At 41.3% G+C, this 14,739-nt stretch overlaps 1 protein-coding gene and 1 long non-coding RNA gene across 3 annotated transcripts in view; one reads left to right on the top strand and one right to left on the bottom strand.

The window, feature by feature from the left end:
- The window catches only part of LOC129380638 (uncharacterized), a 251,218-nt gene that overhangs the window by 37,962 nt on the left and 198,517 nt on the right, over positions 1-14,739 (top strand). The gene's annotated exons all lie outside the window — the stretch shown is intronic.
- The window catches only part of LOC126543116 (uncharacterized), a 48,595-nt gene that overhangs the window by 836 nt on the left and 33,020 nt on the right, over positions 1-14,739 (bottom strand). For both annotated transcript variants that reach the window (XM_050190262.3, XM_055062281.2), the window contains exons 8-14: positions 13,451-13,606; positions 11,100-11,267; positions 9,354-9,620; positions 9,068-9,169; positions 8,274-8,429; positions 4,667-4,834; positions 1,229-2,453 (exon numbers count right to left, since the gene is read on the bottom strand). In XM_050190262.3, coding sequence (XP_050046219.3) covers positions 1,229-2,453; positions 4,667-4,834; positions 8,274-8,429; positions 9,068-9,169; positions 9,354-9,620; positions 11,100-11,267; positions 13,451-13,606 — 2,242 coding nt within the window. The remainder of the gene's footprint in view (positions 1-1,228; positions 2,454-4,666; positions 4,835-8,273; positions 8,430-9,067; positions 9,170-9,353; positions 9,621-11,099; positions 11,268-13,450; positions 13,607-14,739) is intronic.

The raw sequence follows: 14,739 nt of genomic DNA, 5'->3' as shown, positions 1-14,739 counted from the left end.
GGACTCCAACCCGCGGACCACCGCCTATCCGGGGCACATGCTCTACCACCCGAGTTAACCGGGCGGCTAGCAAATGGCCGGCGAAGTTGAATTTATGAACAACAAAGAGGCCAACGCAAGAGTTTGTCGTAATAGTTCTGGGGAAGGCCGCAAGGTGGAGAGAAGTAATTATTAAAGGGAAAATAACACATCCACCCAAACGTATCTAAGTGCTAGAAAAATACTACCCCAGAGAGGCTCTGGTCCCGGGTTCGAATCCCGTATAAGGACTAATTTTTCTTGCACTGCAAAGCTTTGCTTTCAAGGAGCCAGTATGGGTTTCCTTTGTAGCACTTAGCTACCTTTGGGTGGATGTCTGATTTTCCCTTTATTAATTACTTCTCTCCACCTTCCAGGTTCCCGCAGAACTATTACGTCAAACTGTTGCTTTTGCTTCTGAGTTGTTGATAAATTCGCATCGCCTGCCATCTGCTAGCCACCCGGTTAGCTCAGATGGTAGACCGGCTGCCCCGGAAAGGCGTTCGTAACGGGCTCGAGTGCCGGAACAGGACGAATTTTTCTTCAACTGTGACGCTTTCCTTTCAAGGAACCTGTATGGGTTTTCTTTGTAGCACTTAGCTACGGTTAAGTGGATGTCTCATTTTCCCTTTATTAATTGCTCCTTTTTGCATCAAAATGTAGCTTTCCGAAATTTTTTATTTATGCGGTTCAGAACTAACGCATGCGAAAAAATGCGTCATATTGAGCGGGAAACTGGGAACTTGCAATTTGTGAAGAAAACATGGTGGACATTTTCAATTCATGAGATCCTGTGTGGCTGCCTAATTATTGTGCTAATTTCTCAATGTAGGTGACATCATAAATCAACAGGCTTTTATATGCTCGTCCCTATGACATATGTATCTTTGTATCGCGCAGATATATATATAAATATATATATATATATATATATATATATATATATATATATATATATATATATATATATATATGTGTGTGTGTGTGTGTGTGTGTGTGTGTGTGTGTGTGTGTGTGTGTGTGTGTGTGTGTGTACATGTATCCATAAGGGTGAGAATCATAAGGCAAGCCATTTGGAGAAATGAAACGTAGCCCTGGGAAAATTATCAATGCATGCGTGAGGGTTGTTGCAGATAAACAGCCTGCGTATCCTGTTGATGTAACACAAACAAGACGAAAAACAAATGTCCAGGGATGATCTAGCTCTTACCTGGGAAAAAGTGGAAACATCTGGCTGCTGACCTGCTGCGGTGCGGACCAATGCTGAAGTGGTGGACCGACGGGACTTGCAAGGTGTTGCTGGTTTACGAGCTGTGGAGTAGGTGAGCCCATAGCTGGACTGAGCTGCTGCTGCGGGGTCTGTGCTTGTATTTGGGAGATGGCTCCTGTTGGTAATGGGGGTAGCTTGCTTTGGTGACCAATTTGTGTTGCTGTGGACGTTGTCAGTACTTGCTGCGTGACTATCTGTGGAACTACTGATAATTTGTGGGCCTCGGTTTGTTCCTGCACTTTCGGTTGTTGAATGTGTGATACAGTGTGGGCATCTAGGTTATGCCGCGTGACTACTTGTTGAGCAGGCAACAGTGTTGGATTGTTCGGTACCTGCTGCGATGACGGCTGCTCAGTCAGTAATACAACTTGGGAATTCAGTTTGTGCTTCGCCGCCTGTTGTGTCTGCGGTACCGCTAAAGTTTTGACCTGCTTCATGTTCGCCTCCTGGGTAACCGGTGCGACCAGAGCGGTATTCTCCTGCTGTTGAGCGACATGCTTTCGAAGCGGTTGTGGTGCTGGTACACGCAACTTTTGATCTATAACGGGTTGCTTCTTTAAAGGCAGCATCGGTGTACTTAAATGCTGATTGCTGACGTGCTGTTTAAAGGACGACAACACTGGTGGCCTCAAATTTTCCTGCTTGACAGGTGTGACCGCTGAGGTAATCGACTTTTGCAGTGTTACATTTTTAATGGCCGATCCAGGAGCCACAATCACATTTGGCTGGCCGACTTCATGTTTAAGTGGGGATGCCACAGCAATCTGCGGCTGGGGGTGTTCAGTTGGAACAACTAGGCCGCTCAGGTTTTGCTGTGTCGCTACGTGACTAATTGGCGACGCCTTCACCGTACTGCTCTGCTTCTGGGCTACGGCTGGGTAAATTTGCTGCATTGTGACCGGCTGTCGAGCTGTCGTCCCTGAGGAAACGTTCAACGGTGAATCCATTCGTACCGCTGAGTGATCCGGGTACACATGTTCAGCCTCGGGTCTCGTCGGTGGAGGTATAGGTTTGTTCGCATGACGCATCGGGAGAGGCGGCAGAGGGGGTGGCACCACTAATGTATTCGGGTTGTGCTGCATGGGGTACACTGCATTGGACAGTTGTGACGGTCTGGTAATGACGTGGATGCCGCTCTCCAGCGCCGGCTCGTGTGCACCTGTGACTGTTTTGTAAATTTATCATTAGATATGCATGTGGAATATTCAGGCTAACTTTATCAGGGTTGGCGCGAACAAGTAAAAATATCGCTTATAAAACAAAAAATGGAGTTCTGAATTTGTACTCGTAAACGAAAATGTTCCACAATCCGGAAAAGCAACAAAAATTTGTCTGGGCCAAATTTTTTGAAGAAACCGCGTTTCTCGCTTTGTTAGCGCGCAGTTATATTTACCCTTAGTGTTCTTTTTCTGCGACACTATAACTCAGTGTACTAAATAGGGAAAACAATACAATACTACAAAAATAAGTTTTCAGAGGTGTTTGTCTACGTATCATCAGAAAAAAATATCCTTGAAAAATCTTCAGTTGCCAAATTGTGAATGCTTCGCAGGGAATTTCGTGTCGAATTCTTACGTACACCAGAAAAAAATGTGTTCAGTGTTCTTAAACTCGGGTTTTGTGCCTGCGTGACCTAAATTTCTTGTTTTGGTTTAAACAAATATTTCAAGCCTGTAAATAAAGAACAAAACGTGTGGCAATTGCATAGCTTACACCGTATAATTTACTTTATTAAATTTGCGTTCAGTGAGAGTAGCTAAATACTGTGAACATTATATGTAGTGATAGTTCCGTCGAAGTTATCAGTTAAATACATAAAGCAAGATAATGAAGTACCTATATATATTCAATCGATTGTTCATGTGAATGACCTGTAGCGCAATAAAATATAAAGCGTCTGGATTGAGGTATCGGGCTGTAGAGTAGTAGTCAAATAGAAATGTCATTTATTGTAGTGCGAACATAAGAACTGCGTGCAGGGTTACGAACGAAAATAGCTTGTTCATAGTATGTCTGGAATATCTGAACACTTCTTCATTACAACATTTTGGTCCCTCTTATAAAACTAAAGCAAACAGTACTATCGTAAGCTGCACATTCTAACTTAAGGAATTAGGTTCGCTTGCAAAGCGCAAGAGAACAGCCAGATCTAGACCACATCTCGCCAGATAGATTCGTGTTTCTTTAAATGTTGTTGCGCTTCTTGTCTGCTCATTCAGCCAGTGAGCACCAAAAAATCAAATGAAGTGAAAGAACAGTGTTTCATTATTAAGATAAGATTACAGTTGCATTGATAATCTTAAGTATTATCTGCTAACGAATTAGTCCTTCACTACTATTTCTTTGCCATGTACGAGGCCGTGGAGGTCATAATAACGGAAATCAGGCCATATTATAGCACTGAAGGATGTTGGGTTGCGAAGAATTGGTGCTTGTGAATTTGTGCGTTCTTTTCCTTGTCTGTTAAGAGCGCTGTACCGCCACATATAAAAATTTGGGAAGGAATTATGAGTCTGATAACTTCTGTACAATTGTGATCAACATTTGCTATAGTATTTCACTGCTTTACATAACGTTGGCACTACAGCGACATCGAAGTTTAATTGCACAGAGAATTAAATTACAAGCCTTTCTAGTGTCCGCAGCATTGTAGTAAAACGACTTGCCATTACTTGTTATTTCTTGTCGGTCATTGCCCTGGTTCCCAAAAGTTGCAATGATCTCAAACACACACAATTTAATTCATTTCGTTTCTATAGAACCCTCAGTAGCCGAATGACTAATATTGCAATAATACTTGTATGTACGAACAAATTTAAACACGGATTAGGCAGAACGAATGTGGGGAGCTAATTTTAGTAATAACTAAGTTTTAATAAGTCCAGGTGCATTTATTCGCACATCGCTTTTAATAATAAAAAATGATAAGCGAACGTAAACAAATAAAATATCATATACCAACAACTGGTGACATAGATGAGCTAAATTTGGTCGTAGGCGTACCAATGTAGTGACTTCCTGATTCATTATAAAGGTGATGTGAAGAAATTCAGATATGCCTTCACTGCGCTTACGTTTAAAACCTTTATTACGTCTAATTTTACCTAAATATACACATGTTATTGCTACAAGCTCCATCTCCGATAGTAGAATCACATAACTGTACCAATATTCTATGAAGTTGCCTGAGCATTCTTAGCGTTACAAAATGGCATACATATTTGTAAAACTTAAGTGCACCTTCCCAGTAATAATAGAAATATATTATCAATGTTTCCTTAATTTATTTACCTGCAATTATTTATAATAGGCTTACGCTTTTAAAATTGTGGCAACTTTAATTAGCTACAAAGTGGCTAGCCTTGCATGCATACTTACTTGGACTACAAGTTCGTTCACACTCTTCTGCTGTTGGGAAGTTGTTTCCTCTGTATTCGCACGCTTTCCCGTTGACGCATCTTCCTTTGTGGAAGTCGTAATAGAAGACGGTGACACTGCGACGAGATTTGCAGAGTGTGTTTCGGCGTTCAATAAAGCACACAAGAACTGAAATGAGAGGGACAAACAGAATTATCCTTGCATAAACACAACATGTTGATTCTCTCTAAGCACACTTTCTGCAAGTTTGGTACACCTAGTTGTGTTTTTTATTAGAAGACAAATTTTCAGGCATATGTACCAAGGTTCGTATGAGAGGATAGAACTTCGTACTCGGGCGCACTGCTTCCTTATTCATGAATTGTGAAAATGTCATGCAGTTATAGAAAACTTCCTCCTAACCTAAGGATACATTGGCACAGTTCCAATGTTTGTGTTTGCGTATTCACATGTTAGATATAGAACACTGCCGGCACTCTATTGGACCCAGCAGTCATGAACATCGAGGCTTGCACGCACAGCGAGAATAACAGGACTGGCCATCGGTCCTTGTCGCGGAGGGTCATGCATGCTATACCCGCTATGGGAAAAACCCTGTGGCATCAGCAGTAGCAGCACTGAATAGTGGCTGACCTTGAAGGTGTGGTCCAAGAGGGACCCGCGGAGGGCAGCCGCAGTGGAACCTATTGCCTTAAAGGGGCCCTGAACCACTCTTTATCCTAGTATAGAAATGTATGTAAAGTTACAGCACATTATTTCAGAAATACTTTGCCGCAAAAAGTACTTCAGTGTGTTCAGCAAAAGCGGAGTTATTGACAATCATGCATACTATTCGCAGTACTTTCACTCTTTCTTCAATCATTTGCCCTGCGAAGGCTATGGTGGAGGGGAGTGTGCGCGCAACCGTCCATCTCCTTAACGCCACCGTGGCGCGAAGTTCAAATTTTGCTTGTGATGTTCCCGCACACGCCACTATTTCAGATTTGACGTCTATGACGCGCTAAACGCGGTTGTCCCCAGCGAGCCGCACTGCGCTGAGCCAGTGGCCTGCTGGCGGCACCCCGTGGCAGCCACAGTATCTACGGTACGTAGGAGGCCACAGGTACATGCAACTGCAGCGTTTGCGCTGTGCACGACAGGGCCAGAGTGCGCGCTCGCGCTCATATACGTAGCAGTGCCAGGCTCCTCCATGGCACTGCTACGTTGTGAAGGACAGGCTTTGTCCAGCGCCTGTTTGAATGACGGATAGTAGCCACATACAACTTCCGCGTTTTGAAGCGATATCCATAGGTAACTACGAATTGAAGTCTGCTAAGGCGTCTAACCAGGAGCGGCCAGGAGTAAGGGCGAGCTCGCAAGCACGCATGTAGGGTCTGACCTTACGTTTCGCGTGGTTCGAGCCCAGTTGAGTGTTGGAAACTAGCCGAAACTAGCGAGAGCCGATGCCTACGACACCGATAAGCAGTGTAGCCAACGCTTAGTTACTACGTGGACGGCCAAGGTCGAGCACGACCAAACGATAGTCTGCTTCCTCCTGAAGTCAGCAGTTATCATCAAAATTTGACACCAGATTTTTGCTTACTTCCTCCTGTTTATTAAACTGCGGTAATAAATGCACACAGGGAGAATAAGAATAATCCCACTGAGCGAAACACCCTTCATCATTGATGTCAACTATTGGATAATTGTAGCCGCATATGGGACTATGCTATATTACGAAATAAAGCGTCCAGAAAAGAGCGAGGAGCAGGCTTCTGTTGAAAGAAAACGACTTGGCGCTCCATTTGCGAGACCCAAGCGGCCACATGAATGTAAAATTTGGGTGAGATGTTCGCGTATGCAATTCCTGGACTGTGTTGATTCACCAAACACGAGGGGTGGCTCAGGGCCTCTTTGATCGCATTGGTAAGGTCAATAGCTTGGTTTTTAACGGGACACATTACATGGTGGGCAGAATATTGCGCCGGGGGGGGGGCCGCCACAATGCCCCCCCCCCCCCCAGTTGTTCTACTCTAATAAATTTACAGTTGACCGGAAACGTAACGCTCATACATGAACGTTAGACCAATAATTTGAATTAGGATTTTCCCTTTGTAAAGCCAAGCTGTTAGGAAACATTCACCTCATTGTATATATATATATATATATACACGAAGTGCCTGTTTCTGCGATGCGAAACCAGTAGTTTTTAAGCATTCGAAGTCGATGAACGAGCAAAACATAGGAAGTAAAAAAAGCCGTTTCACAACAAGTTCGTCCGAGGAATTGGAATGCTTATATATCCGTATATATATATATATATATATATATATATATATATATATATATATATAATACACGCTGTTTTCTTCGTCGGTACTAGTTGCTCAGCACTTGCCTACGTCAATTTCTCTGCTGCAGTATACACAGTATATATATATATATATATATATATATATATACTGTGTATACTGCAGCAGAGAAATTGACGTAGGCAAGTGCTGAGCAACTAGTACCGACGAAGAAAACAGCGTGTATTTTTTTGTTTGGGTATATTAACGGATATGCTCGCGAGCTTTTTGTGATGCTCCCATTTTTATTCCAAGCGTCAGGTTTTGTACAAGGGGTCCGCTATATCTACATTTTCCTATATAGTGGGCATTTTGTCTGGTCCAAAATTTTATTTCTGTAATTGGCAATGCCCTACGCTTCTTAATAGCCTGGTAGTGGTGTAAGACGGTCACGTTAGTAATGGACGTCCGCTTGGAGAATGGCAGTTGCTCTATTTGGCAGTTATGTTTCGGTGTTCATAGTGAAAGTGGCGGAAACTCATTGCACTTTGTAAATTAGAACGGCTAGTTTTTCATATGCCTGGAAGAAGTTGTGAAGTCCCAGTATCACGTGCCTTAATCATTAGAACATCGTCAATTGCCTGACAATTTTCAAATATTTTAATTTTTCAATGCACGACATTGCAGTAAAAATAAGCCAGAGAAAATCGCTTGTACAGTTCATTTTTCACATTTTCTGAAATTTGGAACATATTTTTGGGGAACGCCATTCAAATGCTTCTACGCTGTTAGCGAATTATATACCTCATTCCTTTCCATGCTGTCATGGTAAAATTCCTCCTTAGACAGATAAACAAGACTTGCTATATTACACGTGTGTTGGGTATCGCCCAGGAAAGATCACTGTCTCACAAAGAGGCAACTCCGCCAACGATGCGAATGCAGTGAATTCGTCACTGCATACCCAAGTACTCTTTCCCTTAAAGGAACAACTTCGAGGCCAGATAAGTTTAAACAGGATTGCGCTTCCGCGTGCCCAGTGGGTGTAAAGGAACATTAGGCATTTTCACTTATTTCGTCGGCTGTACATGCTTCTGCTTTATAATTCTTGACGGGCATTGATATATCACAATTACCACTAATAAGCAGATCGTACATTGGTTTGTCACTAAGCAAATAAGTAGGGGGACATACAATTTACTGAATGAGTGATATCGACGAATAGATTTTTTTCATACATACATAAAAAATCATCTTTACAGGAGCCAGAGGAACCAGCATGCCGATGAACATATGGTTGAGATTGAAAGCAAATAGATGAAAATAAAGTCCCTTACCGCTTCTACACAAGCCATTGCACTCAGATCTTGACTCAAATGGTGCCCATTTTGAGCAGGTAGGCATACACAGACGGCGCCTACTGTCGAAGTAAAATCTTCGAGCTTTGCAGTAGTCGTTTGGCGATCCGGGAAAAAATATGATGCACCTTGAATCTTCACAAAGAGAGAGGGAAAAAGAGACGATGAATATATGCATTCATCGAAACAATAGGCGTATATGTTTTATTTTGTTGGCCTCCTAACACGGGGATGTAAACCAAATCTACATGCACGAGAAAGGTACGAATATCGTCTGTAGATTTCTTACTTCGGCAACATGTTCACACGTTTGGAGAAATATGTATGCAAAGAAAGAAGTGATGTGAAAAGCTTATTTATTTATTCATTTATTTATTTATACAATCATTCATTCATTCTTTCTTTTACTTGTAAAATACATTACTAGGCCCCCACCTGCGGCATTGACTAACGGAGGCATAGTTTGAATATTCAGAAAAATTCTTTTTCCTTCGCTATGGTAGGTAGCAATGAAGTCGAATTAAATTTCTTATTTCCCGTTAATATTGATATTTCTCCTTTTATGCAAGTACACTTGCTGCCAATAAAATTCGAATAATTTGATTCTCAGTAACATAATGTAATCCTTCAATTCTTTTGCTTCACAGACACAGAGAAAGAGAGAAAGAAGAGAGAAAGAAAAGGCAGGGGAGGTTAACCATACTGAGTCCAGTTTGCTACCCTACAGGTGGGAAGGTGAATTCTCTGTATGCTTCTCTGTACAAATATCATACCATGATGAGGGACTGCTGGCATTATCCCGGTTTCGAAGGGCTGAGTCGTTGGTGGCGTCGTTCGCGTAGACGTGCTTGTCGGTGGCAGCACTCTGACTGGCTCTGCAATATTTCGGATGCAGCATTAACGATGCGTGCAGCACAATAAAATGTGATTGCCAATAAACTCGCTATTCGCGATAATGGAGGCAACGTACTCCCATGTAAGTACATTACTTCACTCTGATTAACCTGCGCGCCAGTCATTTTGACTGCTTTACAATGCAAGTCTCTTCTTATATCCTACCGTTTTGTGGTACCCAGGAAACAATTCCGGGTCTCGGAGGTTCGGGCATGGGTGGTATGGTTGGTACAGGTGGGGTACTTGGCACCAGTTCTGTCACGGTTGGCACAGGTGTGGTACTTGGCATCTGCTCCGTCACGGTTGGCAGAGGTGTGGTACTTGGCATCTGCTCCGTCACAGGTTCTTCAGGTTGTTCTAGCGGTGGCTCACTGGTACTGTCTGTGTTCCCGTTGCCATTCTCTTCTTCACTGGGCTCCTCTAAGCCTGTGACTGTATCAAGAATTAATTTTTTTAGTAAATGTTACAGATAATGACTTCCTGAATATGACATTTCGTTTTAGAAATGCGTAACATACATAAACTTAAATAAATGACAAGAGAACATCATAGATATAGCCCGGGGATCTAAGTTGTTTCTTCATGAACTCTAGCTCTGGGTTTTTATAGAGCCAATCAACAAAACGTGCGATTGCCTTCGTACCGTGTTAAGGCAAACAAATTCCGAAAACTAACAAAGCGCTGGTATATATTACGACATTGATCAACACGTGGAATTTATTTTACATCTGCATCTCGTGCGAATGAAATGTACCAGTTCAAATAAAAAACTGGAATTCTGCTCGTTGTATACTTATCATCGCTAATGATGAAAGATCAGTGTAGCTTACCTGATGAAAATTTCTAGTCACTAGAACATTTCTAAGCGCGATTGAGTGGACCCCAATACAAGTCAAAAGAAACGATGCGCCTATTTACTACGATCAATTCACTACTTCGAATTTGCACAGTACTTTATTTGTAGCTCACTTCTATGTAGTCTTGGTTTTGAGCCAAAACTATATAACGAAGAGTGCACTCTATGCCCGCAACGTTAATGAATGGTCACAGGGATAATAATAACAGCATGGTATAAAGAGCCTTCTTTTTAAACACCTAGAAAATCATAGCCTTTCGGAACGATTATTAATATTTCGGACGAGACAACGACATAACAAAATAAGATTTCAAGTGAAAGTGCAATATGTAGCAATTGTATATACTTGTACAAATTATGAAATTATATCCTCTATTTTTGTGTTCATTGTTGGTAGATGCCGCACACTATATAGGGATTCAGCTCACTTCTGGTAAATAATCAAAAATCACATACTGCTGTTAAACAGAGTGTGACTCTTTGTTCGCATTTCGAAGATCTTAAATGACCACGCTGATCGTATAAGTGTGCAGCGTCTTGATATTTGCAATTGTATCCTGAAGACATTGCTGTTTAGGACATTTAGAAGAAATAGAGTCATGCGCAGGCAGTCATTATAAGCATGCTCGTTCACAATAATTCAATGTAAAGATATTGATGTGGCCCACTTTTCAAACATAGGAAAGACTTCGTCAGAATGTTGTTTAGATTGCACAGGCTGAATCCACAAGTTATAACGAAAGGCGGACGTGGAAGCTGTCGTGTTAGGTACTCCTAAGGTAGGAGGTTATGTGAATGCTAACATAAATCAATTGCTGGGTGCCGCCATCAAACACTTCTCACTCCAGGCCGCAAAGCCCATGTTTAGCTTTTTAACATTTTATATTGTACACATACCTTTTTCTTCGCGAGAAACTGCCAAATACAGAACTAAGTGTCGTGAAAGATTATTGCTGGGTACTTTCATAACCGTCTCCTCCCCCCATTAAAAGAAAAGAAACCTAAGAAAACAGATTGCACTGAGACATTCATAAAGGAAGTAAAATAATACTCACATGCACCACACGTTCGTTGGCACTCGCCTAAGGTAGGAAAGTTGTTCCCTTGGTATGTGCAGCCTTTCCCAACAAAGCATCTCCCTTTGCGAGGGTTGTAGTAGTACACCGTGATCTTGCGGTTGCCTCCGCAAATGTTAGGAAGGCGCTTAACGAAGCAGACGAGAACTACATTGCGAGAAAATAAGAAGCTCTCATGAATTAGGATAGTCTAAAGAAGCTCACGTGTTTGTTCTAAGGCTAAAATCGCACGAGCTGTTATGTGTCCCGACGAGAAAGTACCGTTTTCTTGTGAAGTTATTTAGTTTGTATTACACACGGCGGCGCTGTAAATAAGGTATGAGATTGGTAATATAGATAATGAAGAAGTGTTGATCATGTATCATGCTGGGGTTTTCTGTAATGTTACAGGTATTAGTGTTGTATATTACTTAGACCAGTAACTAATTCTACCAAAAACCTAGGAAACGTTAACGGAGTGCACCTTTGATTTAGACCTGGAGAACGCGCATAAAATTAGTAAGATTTGCTTAATATTTATTAACTCATCATACACATTCGCTATATTAGACGACATGTTCAGTTGAAAATTGGGAATAAACTGGGAGGACATGCGTTGTTTACGTAAACCGGTAGTGGCTGGTTGTTACGACGATACAAATGCCTCTACATAAGATGCATTGCTAGCTACGTCAGACAACATGACACATGTTCTTATGCAATTCGCACCTACATCTTGCATATAGCATATCACATGTAGGTTCCTTTGTTCCAGTTTATTCGCCCAAAGTTTCAGTAATGTTTCAATAGACACGTTTTCTCATTTTCATGAACACACTATTGTTGCACCTTACTGGAATATGTTAGAAAAGCTACTATAGTAAATAAAATATATAATCCTCTATGTTTGTTTAGACACGCAGTGCCTTTCCGGCACTGAGCACCCTGTTTACTTCAAGTAATCAAAGCTTCCCGCTTACATAAAATCAGCCATTACCCGTAGAAGCCTCCCTCAATTTGTGTTTACCAATTAATGTAGTGTTCACTATGAGAATATTTAAATAAATATTGTGCAACCAATATTTATTTGTGACGAGTTTAGGCGATATGAATGCTGCGTGTTTTAGTAACATGGCATGAGGGCAATTATAGCACTTCAGGACGCTTGGCTTTCATTAGGTGGAGAAAGAAATACGCTGAAACTGGTTTCAAGCCAGGAATGCACTCTTGATTCTTTAGCGATTGCAGCAGCTGAGAAATTTGGGAGTGATTGATGATAACTCTCGGTAATCATCTGAAACTTGATTCCTCTTTTTTCGCACTCTCATATTTAACAAAGTGTGATTAGCAATTAAGATGCTGAGATATTGTAATACATCTGGCGGCATAAACCCGGTAGCGTGTTTATGATACTATACGCTGCGAGTCAACAAGCATTTCACCGGTAAAATTATGCAAGAGTAACTGAGCACACCTGACAACAAGAAGAAGTTGAGCAATTTGTTACGATTATATTGTGCGGAAAGCCTGACGTGCTAAGAAAGACACAAATAGCGTGAAAAGAACGATACTAACTTCGCTTTTGCGTTCTTGCGTCCGCGTTCACAGGCGTGCCCTGCACTAATAGACGTAAATATACTAAATAAAGTAAATAATGGAGTGTTGCTTGCCAGAACCACCATTTCATTATGAGGCACGCCATAGTGCATTTAAATGTAAACATACGGGTGTTCTTGCATACCGCTCCTATTGAAATGCTGCCGCCGTAGCCAGGATTTGATCCCGCGACCTCATACTAAGTAGCGCAACACCATAGCCGCTGAAGAACTACGGCGGGTCGTAAGTGTACATTAATATGCAATGCCTGTGACATGAAACATCAAAAATAACTTCGGTATAATTTGAACATACTTATAAGCACAGGTAAAGGCGGGGAGGTTCTACTAACTTTATATTGCAGCGTTGGCTTGAGGAAGCAAAATGGCTTCTTTGTACCGAAATCAGCCATTTATAAGTAGTCTGCAGAAACACTTTCTTTCTTATCAGCTGTGTTTGGCGCATTATAGCCTGCACAGCTGCTGCGCCATAAATATCGCAGATCATCATCATCTCTTATCAGTCACCCCTTTCCTACACTTGTGAACAGCCTAACCTGTCTGGACCGAAGCCTTAATCTCATTCAACTCTGCCTACCGTTCCATTTCGCCTATATTGCTGTTGTAGACTCTATCCGTTTATTCTGTAGATTCAATCCTGTCGTCATATTCAGTTCAACACACCTGCTGATTCCAGTCATGTGCTGCGGTCCTGAAATGAGAGTAGCAAATTATAATTGATGGTATTATCCTTACCACTTCGACAGTTCCTAATGCATCCCGTTCTTGATACAAATGGAGCCATTTCTGAACATGTAGGGTTGCAAAGGCGGGTCCTCGAATCGAAATAATACATTTGTGCCTTGCAAGACATGTCTGTTTCTTTGGGTACAGCAACAGAGCACCTGTGATCTTCCGCAGAAATAAACAAAAAATGTCGAGAATAGTTTATCAAAATTTAAAAACAGACATTACGAAATATTTTTGATGAGCACAGAAACCACTATTATTTACAACCGTGTTTATATTTATGGCATCCGACTGTAATACTAAATCCCACAATATATTCATTCGGCATAATTTTCGATAAATGCTATTTCTTTTTGAAATGAAATTATATTGAACTTCTCTAGGCAATCTTTTCTGCTGCAATTGAGGCGTATGTTATGTTCATCATATTCATCATCATATCGCATTCAGACATTCTGGCTTCATTGTGACAGACGCTTTATATTTATGGGAGCAATCGTAGACTTTGTTAGCACTTTTTTCTGCTGGCCGATACTTTATGATATATACACCGTGGATAGCATGGCACGGTTAGCATACCATAATAAGCATACCATACCAAATTATGCTAACCACAGATATATATATGTATATATATGCAGAAGGTTGCTTGAAGGTACCTGCGAATCGCCTTATATAAACGTCGTATGCTAACCACGGATGTACAGTTCTCCATTGCGTTTCCAAAAATAACTTGTTACCTAAAACCTGAACATGTATTGTCGGCTCACAGGCATCTGTAAAGCACACGAACCTGTTAACGCAACGGATAATTATATTTACCGCATTCCTTGATTTACTTTATTTTCTTTCATTTACCCACTCAGTCTGTCCAAGATCTTGGCCAATCATCAAGGCAATGTATATTCGAACACGTATGAGTGCTGCATAAAATACGAAGACATGATGTTGACTCACCCATATATCTTAAGCACAAAGATCTGTTCGCATAATAACTATTTATATAGTACGAATTCTTTTTATTACTCACTACATTGATATTATCATCCAGTGGGTACCACTGTGGTACAAGACGTACAATGACCCTACGAGACAAGAGGTAAAAAATTACAAAATTTTGTTTTAAACATGTCCTACTATTTTCTGCATACACCTGTCATCGCCAAAGTCAACGCTTTGCCGTTAACTACAACGTATTTATAAAATTGCTTATCATAGGCTCCGCTTCGTATTTATTCTTGCATGTGTGGTGGATCTTCATAAGTGTTTTACCTACAAGATTGCGCATTACATGG

The sequence above is a fragment of the Dermacentor andersoni genome, chromosome 10 (assembly GCF_023375885.2).
Source record: "Dermacentor andersoni chromosome 10, qqDerAnde1_hic_scaffold, whole genome shotgun sequence".
In the NCBI taxonomy this organism is placed as follows: Eukaryota; Metazoa; Arthropoda; class Arachnida; order Ixodida; family Ixodidae; genus Dermacentor; species Dermacentor andersoni.
The sequence above is the reverse complement of the archived record's forward strand: the minus strand, read 5'-3'. Positions and strand labels throughout refer to the sequence as shown.